This window comes from Miniopterus natalensis, chromosome 2 (assembly GCF_054644295.1).
Source record: "Miniopterus natalensis isolate mMinNat1 chromosome 2, mMinNat1.hap1, whole genome shotgun sequence".
NCBI lineage: Eukaryota > Metazoa > Chordata > Mammalia > Chiroptera > Miniopteridae > Miniopterus > Miniopterus natalensis.
Genome location: NC_142082.1, coordinates 156,368,908 through 156,391,131, shown reverse-complemented (window position 1 = coordinate 156,391,131; position 22,224 = coordinate 156,368,908). Strand labels below are relative to the sequence as shown.

The following is a 22,224-nucleotide window of genomic DNA, read 5'->3' as shown; positions in this document are numbered from 1 at the left end:
GAAGGAGTTCTGGGTCTGTAAACACAATTTGTCCTTGCTCTGCTGCCCCCATCGGCGGCATGGTCTGAATGGAGAGTGTCCCCACGGACTCCAAAACTTCCTGTTTCTAGTGTCCCATTCCACCCGAGTGGGAGGGAGTGTGAAATAGCGATAAGACAAAGACATGAAGCCTGATCATGGGTTAGTGGTGACTTGATTAGAAGAGATTTTACTGATACAGTAATCTTTAGCCCTGGTGGTTTTGCATCTTGCTGGACAATTTAGAGTGAATGAAAGAAAGCTTTTCTTCTAGAGTGAGGGAGACCGGTGTTGTGAAAAGAGAGGTGGGAAAAGCGTTCTGGCAAGCTGCTTCCTCCTGCAGGCAAGGCTTGGCAAAGACTTAGATACAGGTTGAGAACCTGGAAGCTGATGGGCTTCCTAATACTTGTCTGCCCTGTGTACTGCTTTGGAAAGTTTTCCTATATGAGTTCTGCAGGTTGGAGACACTAGTTTGGCCCACATTCACTGCAGCAGTTAGGACACTCGATGGTTGCCCTGCTGGTTGATGGGCCAGCACCCTCCTGGCTGGGCAGTAACTTTATTGTTTTAGATTTCCAGTGCTTAGCACACACTCAGGCAAATGTGATCTACAAACATTTTTTTGAATAAATTAATGGAATGTATAAATTCACCATGAATGTTTTTGTTTAAATTAAAAGTTGATAGATGAGCCCTGGTCGGGTAACTCAGTTGATTAGAGCACAGTCCCAATATGCCAAGGTTATGGGTTCAGTCCCTGGTCAGGATATATATAAGAAGCAATCAAATGAATACATAAATAAGCGGAACAACAAATTGATGTCTCTCTCTAAAAATCAATCAATAATTTTTTAATGAATTAAAAAATAAATAAGTAAAAATTGATAGATGAGCTGATATTTTTAGCACACACACACACATACACACACATATACATGGGGGAGAAAGCAGAAAACAGATACCTATATAAATTCATTGTGTTAGAAATAAAAGAATCAAAAACTGATTTTCAACGTGTCCATTTGTTTAGGCTCTGTGTCATAGACATATTGAACCTTAACTAAAAATGCCTTTATCTGTTTACAAGATACTTTGCCTGTCTCCTCTAACTTCCACACATTTCTGGATAGACACTGAAATGCCCCTTGGAATTTTTCCTAAATCTTATTAAGCCGTGAGTTCTGATTTCATTACAAGGTTTCATTTCCAGCTCTAACCCCATTATCTAGTAGACATATGACCGTGGGAAAATCATCTAATGTCTCCAACTTACACTACTGTCTCTGAACCTCAGCTACCTTCCCTATAGAGGCAAAAATGAAACATGTAAGTTAAAGTATTTTGCAAACTACTAAACAGAATGTGTCACCGTTGTTTCTTTGTTCTAACATGAGGTCATCAAGCTGATAGGCAGACCCTATCACGCAGCAGTGAAGAGTCTATCTTCTGGAGTGACATTGCCATTGTTCTGGCCACCATGGCCAGAAGAATATACCTAAGAAACTAACAGTAAAGGTAGAACAAGATCCCTACTGTACAGGACAAGGCCTGACAAGCCCGCCCAATAATTACCGCCCCCCCCCCACACACGAGTTCCCATAGAAAGAACAAACCAGTCACACTCCAGCCAAGCATAACCCCATCACTCATTGTAAGACATTGTGTTTAAATCGTCCCTTTTGTGTTGCTAAAAGTCCCCCCTTGTTTCCTGTACCAAAAGCTGACAGCCTGACAAATTCTTGGAAACCCCTTTACTGCAGTGCCTCTGTGGTTACTGAGCATAGAGTGAGAGAAGAACTGAGGGTCAGGGCTGCAGTTGGGCTCTTACATGGGTGAGACCCCGCAACTGTAGCCACTGGCCAGCTAATAAAGGCTCCGAAATTCAAACACAAACTCTGGTGGTCGTTTGTCGCAAGTCCCCCCAGAACACCATTCACTTTGCAAGCTTGGTCTAGTTACTTAACCTCTTTGTGCCTCAGTTTCTCTATTTGGGAAATACTATTAATAATAGAGTTTTCATGAGTACTGAGATGATTCACATAAAGCCTGTGCTGGTTCCCAGAAAGCTCTTAACCTATGTTAGTTATAATTATTACAGCAAAGATTTGTATTAAATCTGAAGGTTTTGGGTGTGTATTTTTTTTTTTTTTGAGAAAATTTGGCATCTGTGAAACTTAAATTACAGTGGTACCTTGGTTTTCGAATGGAATCCATTTCAGAAGACTGTTCGAGCTCTGAAACATTCAAAAATCGAGGGATCAACAGCCAACAGCTAGGCCTCAGGACCTTGCCCTCAGCAGAAGCCATGTGGCATGTTCGACTTCTGAGGCATGCTCGAAAACTGAAGCATTTACCTCCGGGTTTACGGCGTTCATAAACCGAAATGTTCATCAACAGAAACATTGGAAAGCCAAGGTCCCACTGTATCTATGATTCACAGACACTTGCCCTCTCTAGAAACCGGACCTGTGATATGGCCTCCTTAGAAGCCTGCTGCCGGCCGAGGAGCGGTGGGTTGACCTTAGATGCTCCGTAAGTCCTATTGGCAATCTGATCGCCCCACATGGCCAGCACACTTCTACCATTGCACTAGGAGGTCCACTAGCTTTTTAGCCTTTCCTCAAATTACTGGAGCAACATGCATAAAAAGTCATCTTCTACTAGAGTTTTTTCAATGTTTGGATTTGGTACAGTCCTCAAGTAAGATAAAACTTCCTCAAAGAGTCTGGTTAATGTATTTCCCTACTTTTAAAAATTGGTTTGGAGTTTGGAGGCTCTTTCTCACTAATGATAGTAGCATCCATTTTTCCCCCACTCTAAGTAAGCCCAATACATAACAGTTTTAATTTACGAAACAGGTATGTCACAGGATTTCTAATATGCAAATGTTGTGCCACAAATGGCTTTTAAATAGTAAATTCACTCTGTGCATGAGTGTAATTAGTTTACAAAATAAAAATAGATCTTGTAACTTTACAATAATGCAACCACCTATATATATAGTATAAAAATAGGCTCAACAGTAAAAAAAAAAAAAAAAAAAAAAAAACCCCAAAAAAACCCCTATGTTTCTCTCCACCAGTCTATCTTCTGCTACAGAAAAAGATGGTTTTCAATTTATGAGCATATGTGCGTGTGTTTTATGTTTACATGTTTTATGCCACAATGATTCCAGCTACTTCAAACTATCAGGATAATACCCTACTGGGTCATTAATTACTTCTGATCAAATAAAATATCCTATGATAGGTCTAAATTACAATTCATCATCATATAACTCTTTAAAGCAGATAGTGGTAAATGGTATGTAAGGCTTCATTGGGGAAATATAAGATAGAAACTAGTGTGAAATAATTTAGGGAGATAGTAGGAGGATTAATAAAGAACTCGTATGCTAATAATTTATTCTATGGGCAATGAGAAACTTCCATAAAGTGCTTGATTCAAGACATTCTATGTGATACCATTCTCCCAACAATGTACGGGATGGGGCTGAGCAGAGGAAGTGGAAGAGGGAGTGTATGCCAACGTTCTGGGGCCGAACCCAGAAAAAGGAGCCGACAGTGAGGGCCCTCTTCTGGGCTTCAGACTTCCCATTGAGTCCTCCATGGTGGAAGGGGCAAGGGATCTCTCTGAGCTTCTTTTATGAGGCACTAATCCTACTCCTGAGGAATTAGTCACCTCCCAAAGACTCCACCTCCTCGTATCATCACATTTGGGGGTTAGGATTCAACATGTAGGCACCCTCTGCCTGGCACATACCAACGTATCAGACTCACAGAACAAAAACAGATGTTCAACAGAAACCACAGTTTGTGCTAATACTTTAGGCACAGTGAGCCACATCAGGGAATTGTCGGAGTCCTCTAGAAACCCAAATTCCCAGACACCAACCAAGGGCCAGCCTTGCAGCAGACCTTTTCAAGAATAGCAGTCTCATGTGTACTTGGTTAACTCTTTTCTGCCCAGGAGTAGACTGAGAGGATGTTTTATGCAAGACATCCTTCAGCAATAACCTTCAAGAAACTTGGAAGGAAAAAGGAGTTTATCACTTACAGGCCCTAGCATGATAAAAGAGTTTATCACACTAGGGGGCACACAGTGAGGTCACCAGAGGAGCCTGTAGTGAGAGAGATAGCAGGCACTTGGGATTCTGCTTTTATTGGGGTCAAGGATGGGGGCCTAGGGTTTCATGGGTTCACTCTTTATTGATAAATTTAAAACATAGAAGTGGGAATTTAGAGATTTGGAACAGAAAGGAAAAAAAAGACAGGGAGTCCAAATGGTCAGTTACCAGAAGCAACCAATATCTCTTAAAACAAAGACTCAGTGGGAGGGAGGTGGCCTGCTCTTTATCTAGTCCTGGGGCTGGCGAGGTATTTACTGGAAATAGCCTTCCTAGAGGCGGATATCTCATTGAAAGGAGGCCCCAGCAATCAAAACATAAGTCAGGTGTTTGTATTATAAAAAGAAGAGCCAATTGTCCGGGCTTATACTAGAGGCCTTAATCAACAGTGGAGAAGCAAAAGATAGGGGCTGCCATTAAGGACAAGGGACATGAAGTATTCAAGTACAATATTCACCATGTAACTGCGCCCGAGTCAATTAAGGACCACATAGATGATGGCTGATCCCATGAGATTATAATGGACTTGAAAATTTTCTATAAACTAGTGATGATGTAATCATCATAACACGAAACACATTACACAAACACTGATGCTGTTGTAATTAGCTAGTTATTAATAATAGGAAGGGAGCAAAGGGAAGGCCAGACATTATAGGCATGTCACTTGGGCAGCGTCACCAGGAAGCTACACCTTTGCACTCCCCAGGGAACCACCGGCCCATTCCCTGCAAAACACTAGGGGAAGGGGTCCAACAAAGGGGAGATAGATGCATGTGCAGTGAAGTTGAGGTGACTAGGGAAGGTTCCTGTCAGTCACACCTGGGAACAGAGATCACTGGCCAGAATGAGCTTGGTCACTGGAAGTTTGAAAGAATTTGGGAATACATAATCCCCTAAATAAAGGAATTCTCTCTTTTGGTGCTCTTGGCTTTTGATGATCTTCTCTTGGCTCGTTCTTGGCTCCCTTGCATTTGCCCATATGGTCCATGGCAATGCAGACCCCACAAGTAATGGACTGATGAACTGCATGCAGCTGGAAACACATATTAAGCGAGCCTGATGCTGTACTGTACTGCGCAAACATGGAACAGAAACTCTGGATACTGGCTCTGATTTTAGCTCTGCTGAAGCCCTAGCTACATGTGTGTTATGGTAGGATTGAGGGAGAAGGGACCTTGGAAACTCAGAGATTTAATTCCACACAAATAAAAATCACTCACTCTCCCACGTGAGTCTCAGAAAATTATTTTTCTCAGGATATCATAAGAATTCCACTCCCACGAGCAATAGATGGGGCCAAGGACCTTTCCCTATCGGTAACAATACCACTGTTACAACTGCCTATAGTATTCAGTATGATAACACGCTGTACTGGCTTGTAGCCTATGAGGTGTAGGGGAACAGAATTTGTTACCCCAAAATATGTCTCTTTGGCATAAGGATTATTTAGGCTGGTTAATTTCAAGAAACAGCAGACATGGGAGAAGCTCTGAAAACCAAGTAGAAGTTACACTTTTTACAATTACATTTGTAAGGAAAATCACCATTTGTAAGGGTGTTTCTCTTACCAAGAAGAGGGGGATGACCTTATCTCGAGAAACTCTTATCAATATAGAATTAAATCCTTGCTGACTGTGCTTTTCCTCCTATAACAGACTCCTCCCACATCCAATATCTTTTCTCTTCAGGTAAAGGTGGTATTAAGATGGTAGCTTCAGCCCTAGCCAGTTTTGCTCAGTGGTTAGAGCGTCGGCCTGGGTTCGATTCCGGCCAAGGACATGTACTTCAGATTGGGGTGCATGCGGGAGGCAACCAATCAATGTCTCCACATCAATGTTTTTCTCTCTCCCTTCCACTCTCTCTGAAAAGCAATGGAAAAAAATATCCTTGGTAAGGATTTAAAAAAAAAAAAAAGATGGTGGCTTCAGTCATTTAGGTGAGTTACTTCATTTTCCTGGGACTCTCCTGTGCACACAGGAGGTACACAGCATATTAAAACTTTTATTTGTTCTGTTTGTTTTTATCCTGTCAATCTTCTTTTGTTACACTGATGTATCTGCCAACAACTCAGAAGAGTAGAGGAAAAATTATTTTTCCTCCCCTACGGAGCAATAGGCTATGCCATATTGCCTTGTGTGTAGCAGGCTCTACCGCTAGGTTTGTGTAGGTGGGTCTCCATGCCCGCCCAGCACAGCCAGGTAACTACCCTTTCCTGACATACAAGGTTTATTCACTGGAGAAATGAACCACAAAAGATCCAGGCTTGAGGGAATCTAAACACTGTTTTGGGGGAGATTAAGTGAAAAACCACACACTGAGCGATGAAATATCTAGTCTCCTACCCCTGGTGGGCCCACAGAACACTGGCAGGAAGTCCTATGCATGTTGGATAATTCTTCCTTCAAAAATTACATAAAACCCTAAGAAAAGACATACAGTTAATAACATTAGGAGTCCTCCAACTGTTGTAGGCAGTTAGACAAATATGAGCAGAGCAAGGATGATGGGCCAGGTACAGAAGGTTACCAGGGTGAAAAGCCCCAGGTGCCTAGCAATGGACAACTGTAGGGTGGGACACTGTCCCCAGGGTGGCCTTTCCTCCCCCAGCAAATCATTGGTCATGAGGTTTGGACCCCCTGACCTTTCCTCCCTAGACAACATCTAGGCCTCAGTTGTATTTCAGCTCCAGGCCTAGAAAAGCAGCAAAACCAGACCAGTGACCCCATGGCTGACCTCTGCATCAGCTGCATTGGATAATGACCCCCTGCCCTGGTGCTGGCCAATCCACCAGTGGAAGAGACCACAACCCTAAAGGACACATCTGAAAAACTACTGAATATTCTATTGAAATCTTACCCTGGGACCTCCTCCAGGTTCCCCTCCCTTAAAACCCTTAGGAGGGAGGACCCACTACCCTCTCCCTCCAGGGAGCACACCGAGATTTTCCCTTCCCTCCCTTCTTCGCCCCCAGCACATCACCATTACCTTCCTCACTCCCAAGCTCCAAGACCCTTCCTTTGCCTCTATAACTTGTTTCCTAAGCCCATTTCTTCTAAGAATTACTTTTTCTACCTCTGCAAATTACCAAATGAATGTTCTCTTACAGTTTGGGTGTTGAACCCAAGTACCAAGGCGGCTGAACCTAGGTCTAGTCTGACCCCATGGGTCAGATACCTGGGGCTGTTCCCGCTGCCCACAGCACAATGAATTGGCCTAGTCACTTCCATGTGTTCATATAACAGTGAAACAACCAGAGAAGGAGCAGAGCGTATGCACAGGGCTTCCTATAGGCTTCTTATTGGCTCCTTCTTGAACATAAATGGATTGATGTAAAGTATAGCATAGGGAACATAGTAATATTGTAATAACTATGCATGGTGCCAGGTGGGTGCTGGAAACATCAGGGGAATCACTGTGTAAAGTATATGATTGTCTACCACTTTGCTGTACCCCTGAAACTAATACAAAATAATAAATCCCAAATGTAAACAAATTTTTTAAAATCCATATATATTTTTTGTATTTAAAAATATATGTGTGTGTGTGTCTGTGTGTGTGTGTGTATGTATGTGTGTGTGTGTGTGTGTGTATATATATATATATATCAACACAAATCACCAGATATTTGGGGATGATTCCTACATGAAATGTATCACCTCCCAAAAGAAACAGAAAAAAAAAAAAAAGAGGTATGAGGGAGGAGCAATGCAAATAAAAGTTTTAATTATAATTACTTTCCTCAGAAATATAGGTTTTAATTATAATTAATTTTTTTCAGAAATACAGGGAAGATGTTTCATCTATGAAACAAGAACATGATAATTTTAAAAAGAGAGTTTTAAAAGCTCTTAGAAATAGGAAGGCTAACATTTTAAATTAAAGAGCCCAGCTGGGTGTGGCTCAGCAGTTGAGTGTCGACCTAGGATCCTGGAGATCGGGGTTTGATTCCTGGTCAGGGCAAATGCCTGGGTTGAGGGCTGCAGCCATCAATGACTCTCTCATCATTGATGTTTCTATCTCTCTCTCTCCCTCTCCCTTCCTCTCTCTGAAGTCAATCAAGATATATATAATATATGTATGTATATAAAATGTTGATTAAATTAAAGAAAAAGGTTGGAATATAACATTAGTAAAAGCTTCCCCCTGAGACAGGCTAGTAAGCCAGGACAAGTGAAATAGGGAAATTGAGACTGTTAAATGGCCAGTTTACAGCCATCTAGTAAATCGCAAAATCCTATCTTCCCTAACCAAGGGCAAAAATGGTTACTTTTCTCCCCAGCCAGAGGATAGAGGCTAAATCACCCCACTCATGGAGACAGATAGCAGAAATCCAGTTAGTGCCATTTGTGCCAACTACACCAAAGGACAGGTAAAGTCAGAGGGATAAACTCATTTTGATGTAGCAGCAAAAAGCTGATGACTATTCTATTGAGATCCTCCCCTAAACTCCCAGCCTTTAAAACCCTCAAGACCAAGGACCCAGCATTCATTCGTTCTGCCCTCTCAGAGCCTTTCCCTTCCCCGTCTTCTTCCCCCCAAGTGAGTAACCTTTGCCTTTCTCCTAAGTTCCACTGGCCCTTCTTTTGCTTTGGAAACTTGTTTTCTGAGCCTTCAGAGCCCAGCTGGCTCACTCCTACGACCTCTGTAACTTCCTAAATAAAGTTTCTCTTATAATTTGAGTTCATGGCTCTGAATTTGTTCTTTGCCAAACTCAAGAACTGAGGTTCAGTTTCACTGCAAACACCACCGGTAATATCCCCACCCAGAAAATTGAACACAGAGAGAAAAATTTTTTAAATTATAGGATCAATCAAGGAGGTCTAATATCAAGCTAACAGAAGTTTAAGGAAACAAAAAAACAGGGAAACAAAAGGGGAAGAAATTATCAAAGACATATGACCAGAAAATTTCCTAGAATGAATGACTAAGGACTTGTGTTACCATCAAGTTTCCAAACACTAGCAATAAAGAGAGATCCTGAATGTGTCAATAAAGAACAGAAAACAGGTTTACATGTGAGAAAAAAAAAAAGGATCTGAAATAAGAGTGCTTGTGGACTTCTCATTAGTGATGCACAGGAAACTAGAAAACAATAAAGCAATTCCTTTAAAATTCTGATGAAAAATCATTTCTAACTTAATAGGCTATTCACAATCAAATATCAACCTAGTGTGACAGTAGAACAAAAGTATTTCAGGTGTGCAAGGAATCAAAATATTTACCTCTCATGCACTCTATTTGACAACTATTGCAGGATATGCTCCATACAAATGAGGAAGTAAACTAAGGAAGAGGAAGCCTCAAGACTCAGAAATCTGGAGACCTAACAGAGAGGGTAATGGGTGGCAAGAAGTCTTAGAAGGACAATTCTGCAGCTGGCCTAGAGAGAAACCAGGACAGATTAGAGCAAGAACAAGGAAAGCAGCAGAAAAAGAGAGTACAGAAAAAAAAAAGGTATATGTCCATCTGCTTCTCCAAACTCCCCAGGGACATCCCACTGCACTGGGAATGAAATCTATGCTCCTTAGCATGATGTAAAGGAGATTTTAGGATGTGGCCTGCTCCTGTAATTTTTCCCTTTACTCACTAAACCCCTGGAAGTCTCATTTGTGGCTTCCTGACATTACCTCCAGATCACCCTGTGGGGTTTGGGGATTTGGGGGGTTTTTTTGGTGGTACTCAGGTCTTGGTATGCCTTCTCTGTAAAGCTTTCCCTGAGTAGTCAGTATGAATTAGTAACAGCTTTCCCTCAATTCTGCCACTATAACGTACTTTATTTTATATCACTCTATTTTTATTTTAATATTTCATTTTCTTCCCGTTGCATCACTAATTGAAATACTGTTACTACAGTCATGCATCCCTTAAAGATGGGGATACATTCTGAGAAAGGCACCGGTAGGTGATTTCATTGTTCTGCAAACTTCACAGGGCACACAAACCTGGATGGCACAGCCTAATGCACGCCTGATTTCCCCTGCCCCTCTGGGTTCCTGACTGACGCATCCTGCAGTCCAGTGTGACCAAAATGCCATTATGCAGCACGGACTATGTATAAAAGTAAATTGTGACAATATTAGTTAATATTTATGTAGTATTTTTTTGTTCTTTACATTTGCTATTTTATTTAATCCTCACAGCTCCCCTATGAGGTAGGTATTATTATTAGCAACAGTTTATAAATAAGGAAGCTGAGGTATGTTAAATAACTTGCCAGAGGTTACTCGAGAGCAAAGCTGGGATTCACACCTTGCAGTCTGGCCCCAGTTTGTGCTGATAACCACGTGGCCTTTCCCTGCAAGTGACTTGAGAACAGAAACTAGGCCTCCTCTTCATTCTTACAGCCTCAGGGTCTTAAGCAGTTACTGATGCTTACAGAGTGAGTGCTCTTCAAACATTTGCTCAGTAAGTGCATTACAGTAATCTGAGGTCATCACCATGAAGGAAATGAAAAGCAGAGGTGAATATTTGCTCTCCTTTGCTAGTAAATGTACCACTTAACATGTCTCAGTTTTGTCTACCTTTTGGCACCAGTTGTTCTGGTTCTTCTGGCTTCACAATCTCTTCATCAAGTCATTTCTGTCTTTATAGGCTTCAGGTCCTTTTGCCGCATTAGCAGTTGTCCACTACCCAGGGACTGGAGGACACTATGGTCCCACCCTCAAAGTGAAACAAGTATAATGGTGATGTTTCCATAGACCCAGTGGATCCAGTGAGTTTACTAAAGAACATCCAGAAGACTTGTTGAGGAGTGGTGGCGGAAAGAGCAGAAAGCTACAGACCACTCCTCATTGGATCCTTAGTCCGGGGAGAAATTCAGAGTGAATACATGCAGAAAAAGGTGACCTGTTCCCAAGGACAAGAAGACAAGAGCATTCCATAGAGGGCTGGCCAGGGCAGCAATGATGTTAAGGCACTAAATCTATCTCAAACTATGTAGCTAAGTTCACGCGGTTGCAAATGACTCCTCATTCTCAGCTTCAAAGTGTTGCCCTTTAATATCAAATATAGACTGAGGGGCTACTGTAAACAATGTTCTCAGAACATTGGTCAAGAGGAGAGAAGGTGCCTGGTCGACCAGCAGACACAACATTAATGTAATAGACATGCATGAAATTATCAAAAAAGCATAAACCTTATTGACATCCTATATCGACATATTTACTGAATTACTGACATTACTAATAGAATATTTGCTCTACTGTTACTGAAAAAAAGAAAAGGCCAGTTTAGTAAATAACCAAGTAATGGAAACATGTCAATTACAAGGAAGAGAGAGGAAGAAAAGACTGATGGTATGAATAGCAGAGAGGGGTTTTGTAGGAGTTACATGATATATGTATTTGAAAAATAAAGACTTGTGGCAAACTACCAGCATAGACAAGCATAAATTGTTGCTGATGTGCATGACAGAAAGAAAAGAGAAATAAGTTAATGATCAAGAAACCTTTAAACAGTGAACACAGCAGGTGGCAGAATTTTCCACAGAAGATTTGGAAAGTCTTGATTCTTAAGAAATAGAATTGAAAGCTGCAAAAATAAACTCAAAAGAACAATCCTTCTTTGGCATGGGTAAATGCCTAAAATGACCTAATAGATTTTTTTCTTTCAAAATTCCAGTATTCAATGAACACTGCCTCTAAGTGTCTCTTTTGTTGGATTTGTTTGTCAGTGTATGCATTAATTAGTTTGCTTAAAAACAGCATTGTTTGCAACAAAAGAAAACCATGTTAAACAGTATTGGAATTGGTTAACATTCCCAGACACATGACTTTGTTCTGTATCTTAATTCAGTTCCTTGGGTTGTGACATGGGTCATTTCCCTTTATATGTTGCCTAGATCTGGAAACAGCAATGATTTAGCAGACTGGCATTGCTGGGTTGGTTTCTTATAATTTTCACGGTGCTCAGTTCATATTGTTATGTTGCTTCTTTTTGTATGAACTTTCCTAGGAATATTTACAACGTTTGCTTATAGTCTATATACAGTTTCACCACCGACGTTCTGTAAAAATCAATGAGAAAATAGCAGCTTTATAAGATGAGTTTGGCAATAGGCATCATAACATGAAAATATTTATTGTTCTCTATTTTTTATAAGCACCTATCTTTTGGGAGTCAATTTGACTCCAAACAAATCCAGATATGGAAAAATGTATCTGCTGTTCAAAAAAAAGCATAAAACAGAAACAACTAGCTTCCCAGACAAGAAAAAGCTGAAGGAGTTTATCACACCAAGCCAGTATTATAAGAAATATTAAAGAGACTTCTTTAAGAAGAGGAAAAGTTCAACAATATGAGTAAGAAAACATCACAAAGAAAGAAATTCTCACTGACAAAGGCAAACACATAATAGAAGCAGCAGGTCAACCAACACTAAAACTAGTACAAAAGTTAAAAGGCAAAAGAGGAAGATCATGTGTAATTGCAACAGCAAATTAAGAGATACAAGCACATACACACAAGAAGTAAAAAAACAATAATGACAAAAACATAACATGGAAGAGGTGAGTAAAAAGGGTAGTGCTTTAAGAATGTGTTCGAATTTAAGTGACCATCAACTTAAAATAGACTGTTACAAACAAAACTCGGTATATATGAAACTCACTGGAACCATAAACCAAAAATCTACAAGAGATATACAAGAAATAAAGAGAAAGGAATCCAAACGCAACACTACAGAAAGTCATCAACACACAAGAAAAGAGAGCAAGAGAATAAGAAAGGAACAGAGAACTACAAAAAAATCAGGAAACAATTAACAATATGGCAATAACTACATACCTATCAACAACTACTTTAAATGTAAATGGATTAAATGCTCCAATCAAAAGACAAATGGTCAAAAAAGTTGCACATATATACAATGGAATATTACTTGGCCACAAAAAGAATGAGATCTTATTATTTATGACAACATAGATAAACCTAGGGGGTTTTATGCTGAGTGAAATAAGTTACACACAGAGAAAGACAGAGAAAGACAAACGCTGTATGATTTCACTTGTATGCAGAATCTGAAAAACAAAATAAATAAAACAAACAAACTCATAGATACAGAGAACAAATTGATGGTTTCTTGAGGGGAGCGGAGTTGAGGGGGCTGGGTGAAAAAGGTGAAAGGATTAAAAAGTACAAACTGGTAGTCACAAAACAATCTTGGGATGTAGAGTACAACATAGGGAATATAGTCAATAATTTTGTAATAACTACATTATGTTGTCAGGTAGGTGCAATAAATATCAGTTTTATAAATGTCTAAGCACTATGTTGTACATCTGAAACTAATATAATATAGAATGCCAACTGTAATTGAGAAATAAAAACTTAAATGAAAAAAAACTAACCTATATCTAGGAAGTCTAGAAATAGGTAGTTGATGTAGCTCCATTCGTATTGTAAGGCACCACTGAAGGGGCAAGGTCCATGCCAGAGGAGAGGAAAGGCAAGTGCACCCGGATTGCAAGATATGATGAATATCTTATTCCCTGACTTTAAAAGTTTACCCTACTCTTACCCTCCCACCTTTGCCCATATTCATTCCACCGTGAAATATAGTCACTGTTCTCAAAGAGAATGCCTGGGGAATGAGATAGCCTCATGGTGAGTGGCGTGATGGAGGGTGTAGAGGGAGAGGAGCTATAAGTGGTGAGGAAGGAGTTAAAAATGAATATATGGAAATGTGGGAGCTCATTTTGAGGAACAGCAAATCCTCCATTATGACCATAGAGGAATGCCCGCACACAGAACTGTGGGAGAACAGATTAGAGAAATCCTCAGGTGCTGAGCTAAATTCAGTAGACACTGGGGGAAGTCACAGAGTTATTTGGAGGGGCGGAATGAAATAATCAAATTGTTACCTTAGGAAAATTAAGCAAAATTAAGGTAGAGACAAGTTAAGAGATTTTTTAAATCATCCAAGCAAGAAGGAGTGAGAGCATAAGTCAGTGTGCTAGCAATGGGAATGAGAGAACAGACAGAGAGAAAATAGAAGCCACAGGGTGTGATACTAACCGAACGTGGGAGCGAGAATAAGAAGTGAAGATGGCTGAACTTGGTCAAGAACCCACCCTTGCTGCAGTCAGCTGTGGCTGAGGTGGGGAACCTGTGGGGAACATAGCCACGCAGGCCTGTCCTTTTCACAGGAACAACAGGTGGGGATGTTATCTTAGAAATGGGAAGGTTAGTCACCCCAAACTACTAAACTCTACTAAGAAACTGTCTATTAACCCTGGTTAACAAAACAACCAGGCGCACACTTCAAAACAAAATTTAAATTAAAAAAAAAAATTAAGAGTGAAGATTCTACATTCAACTCCTAATCTGTGACTATTGCAGGGGATCAAAATGCGCCACTTTGGCATGAGAGTTATTTTGAGCTGAAGGCATTTAAGATCTAACAGATGCAGAAGGAAGCCTTAGTGGAGCTTCCTTCTCTGACTAAGAGCAGAAGCCTCAGAAAGGAGGACTGCTATAAATCCCTTCTGGGAAGCTTTATGGCCATGAAGAAGGCAGTAACTCACAGTGAGCTGGACCCTCACAAACAAACCTCACCTTGGTAGTTTTCCCATGTATTTACCTTCCCACAGTTGGCCACACTTGGAAGCCTAAGGCCTCCACCTTTGTCTTGTCACTTCTCCACAAATTTATTAGTCCTTGTTGGGATGCTATGGAAACCCAAGGTCACATGCGCCTTTGCATTACTCATCACGGAATTTCTCCTATGTATATGCATGCTGCATACATTAATAACCTCTTTTTTTCTCTTGTTAATCTGTCTTTTTTCAGTCTAATTTGCAGGGTCCCAGGCAATGAACCTAAGAGAATTGAGGAAGAAGTTTTTTCCTTCCCCAGACTATTAAAATATAAAGAAGAAAGTGATAATTCATGTGCTGATAAAAAACAAACAAGCCAAACAAACAAACAAACAAACAAACAAACAAAACTATTGGTTGCCTTTCTGTTTGAACTAAAGGCAAACAGTTGGACTTTTCAACATTCAAAAGAGCTGTGTAGATCTCTTGCTTATATATTTTTATATCTCAGCTAATTGCAAAGGCAAGAGACAAGAGCTCTTTGCTGCTCTAAATAACCAGTTCATTTCAGTATTTTCTAACAGTCTTCCATGGATTCTATTGTCCTGATTTTAATAACACATAATTTAGATAAAAAATTCTGTGCCTATGTATGTTTGTACATTTTGCTGGGGTGATTGTCCTACTTGTCATAATATTTACAAAGTGATGTCAGATCCAAGAGAGTCTAGAACCACTAATGAGGTGGAAAGCAGCCTGGACTAAGAGTCAAACTATCTAGTGTCTGATTATGCTTTGCTGTGTCTGGTCTTGAGCAATTCTAGTAAGTTTATTTGAACTTCATTTTTCACATCTGTAAAATGGGGCTAATAATAGCTGCAATGCTTTCCCCACAGAAATGTTCTCAGGTTACAATTCAATGCTATGTAATTTATACAGCATTTAAAAATATAAAGCATCATTATCTTAGTTAAACAAAGAAGTCTTTCCTCAAGCCTAGATGTGTTCTCCTATAAACGCAAGTGTTAAGAAACCTTGCACGTGTATCAAACATTCACCAGCCCTGACAATCATGGAATCCCTAAGTAATGCTTATGCTTCCCTATGGAGACTTTATAACTCTACCTTATATCGTCAACCTTCAAAGATACATTTTTTGTGATTCCAAACTTTAAATCCCAATACGAAAAAAGGAAATGAAATGTACATGGCAAAAATTACCATGAAATGTACATGTCAAAATCACTCTTCAATGTGGTGGTAGAATTCTAACAACTGCCAAGTGATCATCCCGTGCAAATCTACCCTTGGCCTCATGCCCAAACTGTGTTGAGATCTTTGTTAGTCATGTTAGAGACATCTGTGGAATGTTTAGCCTAGAAGTCCCAACAGGTGCTCTTTCTGTCTAGATTTCTAAAGAGGCATAATTTGAACTCTCTAATTACACCCTAAACTTCTTAGGGCTTCCTAAGGCAAATAACCAACTACTGTCACAATAGTTCAAAACTTTTCTCAAACTAAAGGATAGACTAAATGTAATTGGTCAAATATTCAGATCTATATATCAAAATAAAGAATAAATTGGGGTTTTTTCTTTCTTCATATGTCTTTATTGATTTCAGAGAGAGGAAGGGAAGAGAGAGAGAAACATCAATGATGAGAGAGTCATTGATCGGCTGCCTCCTGCACGCCCCCACTGGGGATCGAGTCCTCAACCAGGGCATGTGCCCTGACTGGGAATCGAACTGAGATTGCCTGGATCATAGGTCAATGCTCAACCGCTGAGCCATGCAGGCGGGACTAAGTTGGTTCTTTTTTGATGAAACATAGGACCATTATTACTGGAACTAGCTGATTTTACAAATATTCCACAACTTTCCAATCACAAAGAAACGTATCTTTTAGTATGACTTCTCTAGATTATTGCTTGCTTTCTGTAATGTTATTTTCTGTATTTTTTTCCTGTATTTTCTTAAATTGTCCTCCTTTTTTCCTTTCTTCTTGACTTTTTTCCTATATTTTTGGAGCATGATTATCTCTTTAAGATATTTTTTCCCTCGTTCACCACTGAACACAGTAAAATGTCTTTGCATAATAGCTTTTCCCACAAAAAGGAATAACCTGTATGACAATAGAAAACTGTTTTTGTGGTGTGCTATGCTATGCTATTAATCAGGTAAACTAATTTCTAAGTCATTTTAAGGATATAAGTACTAAATTTCTAGAGGTAATATTATCAGCTTATGAATTTGATGGGACTAATTGGTAGCATAGGTGCAATTGGCACCTGAACCCTGGTATTACAGAAAAGACCAATTCTGCTTCACCATTGACATTACGAATCACAGACTACATCTTACTGATACTGTTGAAATAAACCCAGTTGTTAATAACTGGAAAGGAGCTAAGGGAAGGCCAAATAGACTCATGCCCAGTAAAGTCTGGGTCACGTAGGGAAGGTACTTGCTTGGCAGTCACGCTTGGGAACAGTCATTGGCCAGAAGAGGCATGGCCACTGCAAGTGTGGGAAGATTTGAGATACACAAGCTCCTAAACAAAGAAATTCCCCCTCTCGCGCATGCTTGACTCCTGGCCTTTGGGACTCTCAAGCTCTGCATTCGTGTCCACATGGTTCGTGGCCATGTGGACCCCACCCAGAATGGACTGATGGGCTGGAACTAGCCTGATGCTGTGTTGGACCCAGCTCCACCATGGAACAGAAGCTCTGGACACTGGCTTTGCTTTTAGCTCTATTGAATCCCCAGCTGCACCGATTTCAGGACTGATTTAAAGGGAAATGGGACTTTAGAAATGCAGGGATGTAACTCCACTCAAATAAAAATCACTCATCCTCCTGTGCAAGTATTAGAAAATTCTTTTCCTCAAGATATCAAAAGGACCAGAGCCCCAGCACCCAGTGGGGAAAGGGATACCCCACTTCCACCAATAACATTATGATAAAAATGTTTGTACATAATTGCAAAATTACGTTTACGAATCAGAGCATCCCAAATCCTTAATTTTGAAACATTTCAAAAATTTTAGTTGTACCTCACATTTTTATCTCCTTGATTTATATAGAATCCAATTTCAGAGGTCTTACTTGGGGGCATTGAGATTTATTACCAGATGGGCTACAGAGGCTCAGGAAAGCCCATCAGTAGGAATGTTTAAAAGAAGTCACATTAAATATTTAGCACATTTGGACGGCTGTTAAGGGGATAAAGTTACAACACAAAGCCCACAGTTTAGAAACAAGCCTTCATTTATGACAGAAATAGTTTATTAAGCCCAGACCTCCCTGGTCTGTATTAGAAATAAAGACCTAAAGGGGAGCATCATGCGCCACCCAAAAAATGTCTGAGTAGCCACAGGAGAATCTCTGAAAACAGAGAAGTTGCCTTTCTCTAAGGGAAATTTACATTTATAAGGGAAATATCCTTGGGTAAGGTAGTCTCCCTCTCTGTGCCAGAAAGAGAAAAGATAACAGAATCTCTAGAAACTCTTACTAACAGAGAAGGCTCCTACTTAAATCTGAATAACAATGTTATTCTCCTGTATAGTGCTTTCTCTGATAATCTCCCGGAACAGTCCTCTACCTTGGTTTTTTGTTGTTTTTTCTTTCTTTCTTTAGCTGAAGATGGTCTTTATTTATTTTTTTAAAATATATCTTTATTGATTTCAGAGAGAGGAAGGGAGAGGGAGAGAGAGATAGAAACATCAATGATGAGAGTCATTGATCGGCTGCCCAGCCCGCAACCCGGGCATGTGCCCTGACCGGGAATCAAACCTCGATCTCCAGGATCCTAGGTCGAAGTTCAACTGCTGAGCCACGCCTGGCTGGGCTGAAGATGGTCTTTAAAGTGGTAGCTTGGGCCATTTCACGGAGGTCCTCAGTATCCTGGGTATCACCCATATTTACCAGGGGTACTCATGTTATTAAACTTGCTTTTCTATTGTTAGTCTGTGTTTCATAACAGGGGAATCTCAGCCAAGAACCAAGAGGGGTAGAAGGAAAATTATTTTTCTTCCTCTATAGAACTAAAAGTCCTGACCTGAACTCGGGGGAAAAAATTCTCAAATTATGAAAACAATGAAGGAAACAATAACTTGGTTTTAAGTCTTAACACAAACCTCTGTAATAACCAAATGACTTTCAACTTTCTTTCAGAAGGTTTTAAACCCATTACAAATAATTAGACCTTCTCAGTTTCAATGAGCTGACAGGCAAGAGAAACTCTTGTATACAAATGGAAAGTTTTCTTAACTCTTCTTTCTCTTTCTCTGTAGTTCTAAAGTCAAATGAAGGTATTCATTATGGAAACTCACTAAATGAAATATTGGACAAAATTAAGTTGTCTTTTTTTCTCCCCCTTTTCTTTTTTTTCACCACCATGAGTTGCCACCAACCAATGCCCTTTAGTTAGGCCAACTCAACTAGCTCTGCATCTCTGAGCCATGCTAGAGGAGCCACCCCTGTGTCTGGAATGGAAACCTCTCACTGCCAGGCCTCCAATCCTGCCCCCTTCAAACACACAATCAGCCGTCTACTCTTCCTTCACTTATCCTTGACAATGACTTCTCTTATCTCTGTTCCTTTGGGGTATGTGTCTCTTTAAAATCTCCACCTTAAATAATTTAGCAAAATATAATATGTACATAACATTTATACACATGCTTTTCAATATATGTACTATTTTTCTTATTCAGTTGCCCATTCCTTGTGTGTCCATCTTAAAACATAAGCTCCCAGGCAAGACCACGTCTTGAGAATTTGCTGAGGACAGAGCTTATCATGGTGCCAATTGTTAAAAAATAATAATAATTATTATTATTATTATTATAACAGCAATACTTAGGTAAAAGGTAAATAGAAATATTATAGCATAGTAAGAAGCTAGGAAAATTCCTGGACAAATGGAATAGGGAAACTGAGACAGATAGTTAAGCAGCAGTTTGCAATCACCTAGTAAATCCTACCTAGTAAATCCCTAACCCAAGAACACTCAAGAGTAAAGGGTTTGCATTTCTCCTCCCCAGCCAGAGGGTAAGTAGCTTAAATCACACCACGCAGGGAGACAGATAACAGAAATCCAATTAGTGCCATTTGCCAACCACACTCAAGGACAGACAAATTAAGAATAAACCTCATTTTGGTACCTTAGCATAAAGCTGATGAATATTGTATTGATCTGCCCCTAAGACCTCCCCTAAACATTTGCCCAGCCTTTAAAACCCCTGAAAATGAACGTCCCAGTGAACACTTGCCACCCCCCAGGGGAGCACCCAAGCGCCATTTCCTTCTCCTCTCCGAGGGGCCCCCAAAAGACTTGCAACCAGGAGAGCAATGGGCAGCGACAGCTTGTCCAGGGCTTACCCCCTGAACCTGTCTCCAAGGCCCCCTTTTCTCTGACTTCTCAGTGAGCCAAAGCAGCCCAGCCCAGGCTCTCTGGATGCTTCTTCAAAATCTTCCTTTTGCGGTCAATAAATTCTTGCTTTCTTTCCTACACTTTGTCTCTTAGTTGAAACCTTTCCCTCAAGAAGACAAGAACCGAGGTCTCCTCCTCTCCCCTGTAACAGAAAGGCTTTTGAAATTATGAAACCTAACATACTCTTTAGATCAGGCCTAGAATACAATCCTTTCTTTCCAGATCTTAGTAAAATTTCAGAAAACACAAATGAGACTACCTGAAGATACACTCTAGTTCCCTGCATATAAAATTACCTTGTAAAAGGGACAAGGGGTTTTGAACTCCTATTAAAGAGCTCATGAACTTAGAAAAATGCATAACCAACTGTAACCCTATGTAAGAGATAGAAAAGCTGGGAAATCAAGGCTTTTATTCTCATGATTTTCTCCTTTTACTCATTAACACTATACTCAAAGTGTAGTTTTCAGCTGCAATTAAATAGGCACCAGCGAGCCGGCAATAGAGTATCTAACTATAGAAGGAAAAGTCTGCTGAATTTTTCACTGTGGTACACTTGCATGATCTCTTTCTAATACAAAATCGTGTTTCCACTCAGATCCTGCTTAATCTTAGTGGGCATTTTTGTTTGATGAAAAAGGCACCATTCACTTCTCATTTCTTGTAAGTGAGATTGTAGATAAACGCAGTTGAGAACCACTTGAGACGTGGCTTTATTTCTCCTAAACGTTCAGATAGCGTGGAGGATGTTAGATGGAAGATGAGTTGCTGACCCTTCACTTTCCTTTGAAAAAGCTGCTCCCCAGTTCCCAAGGTCATTGCAGTTTTCCAAGGTGAGAGACCAGGAAAACGAACCTAAACCTTCAGAAGTAGCTGGGAACTAAGCTAATTATCCTTGATTAACATAAGAATGAAAGCCAGCAGGAGGCTTGCAGAGTTTAACAAAAGAATGCCCTCAGGCTTAGATGATTTGCAACTCCTAGAAGCTTTAATTTTCACCAGGTAGAAAATTAGAGACTTCTGCTTTTCACAGCAGAGGGGCAGTTAGTTTTACGTCCCCCAGCCACCGCTGTACACTTCCCTGCTTCATCAGGTACTCTCAGCAGAAAACCCGTTTACAGCCAGCGGACATCCCCAGACCTCTCCAAAGTCCCCCACCTCCTGTGCATTTTAGAAAGTGAGAAAAGCTTCCCCTTCCTTTGCAAACTTGTAACAGGCAGGGGAAGGGGCTGCCAGCAGCCTTTTATCTCCGCTCACAAATGCAGCTGTGAAAATGTCTGATGAGTCACATCCTGAGAGCCGAGGCCAAACAGAAGTCTGAAAAGAATGCAAGGTCCCGTCCTGCCGCGACCGGCCCAGGACACACCACCAGCGTTCGCGTGGACACAAACCATGGCGGTCCTTCGTGGTCCCCCTTCTGCCAACTGTGTCCCTGAGGAATCGCAGGCGCAACCCACATACACGCTTTTTGTAAAACAGACTCCAAACCATAAGCAGTTACCTTCATCGCTCCGGCGGCTGTGGGGATGGCTGGAGCTGAGCACGAAACGATGCGTCCCGGGCCCTCGGCGCCTTCTGGGCCGTTGGCCGCCCAGCGCCTGGGGAAGTGGCCGGGTGGTGGCTGCTCCACGTGGCGCGGGACCGCAGTCTGGGCCTCTCGCAGAGATGCTGGCTCCGGGCAGATTGCATCAGCAGGAAGAGCCGTGAGGGTGTGTCTCCCCCAGACCGCCCCCTGAAGGTAGAGTCTCTCCCAGCACGAAAACCCAGATCTCGGCCCAGCTCTGAGCCTCACCCTACCCACCGCTCACTCCCGGGACTTTGCCATTTGCCGGAGCTGAACACTTTGTAGCTGCCGGTGCAGTTTAGTTTGCTAACACCAAGCACTGCAGTGTTTAGAGGGTCCACTTCTGGCTTCACAGTTTATCTTGGTTCATGCTTCTTAGTGTTCTGGGGGGACCCGCGACAGACGACCACCGGAGTTAGTGTTTGAATTTCGGAGCCTTTATTAGCTGGCCAGCGGCTACAGTTGCGGGGTCTCACCCATGTAAGAGCCCAGCTGCAGCCCTGACCCCCAGCTCTTCTCTCACTCTATGCTCAGTAACCACAGAGGCAC

The 22,224-nt window shown here is 41.0% G+C and overlaps 1 protein-coding gene across 1 annotated transcript in view; it reads right to left on the bottom strand.

Moving 5' to 3' along the window:
- The window catches only part of BCAT1 (branched chain amino acid transaminase 1), a 94,360-nt gene extending 72,648 nt beyond the window's left edge, over nucleotides 1-21,712 (bottom strand). Inside the window, exon 1 of the mRNA XM_087814756.1 lies at nucleotides 21,613-21,712. Within this exon, the coding sequence (XP_087670882.1) occupies nucleotides 21,613-21,618 (6 nt within the window). The 5' untranslated portion in view covers nucleotides 21,619-21,712. The remainder of the gene's footprint in view (nucleotides 1-21,612) is intronic.
- Between the last annotated feature and the right edge of the window lie 512 nt (nucleotides 21,713-22,224).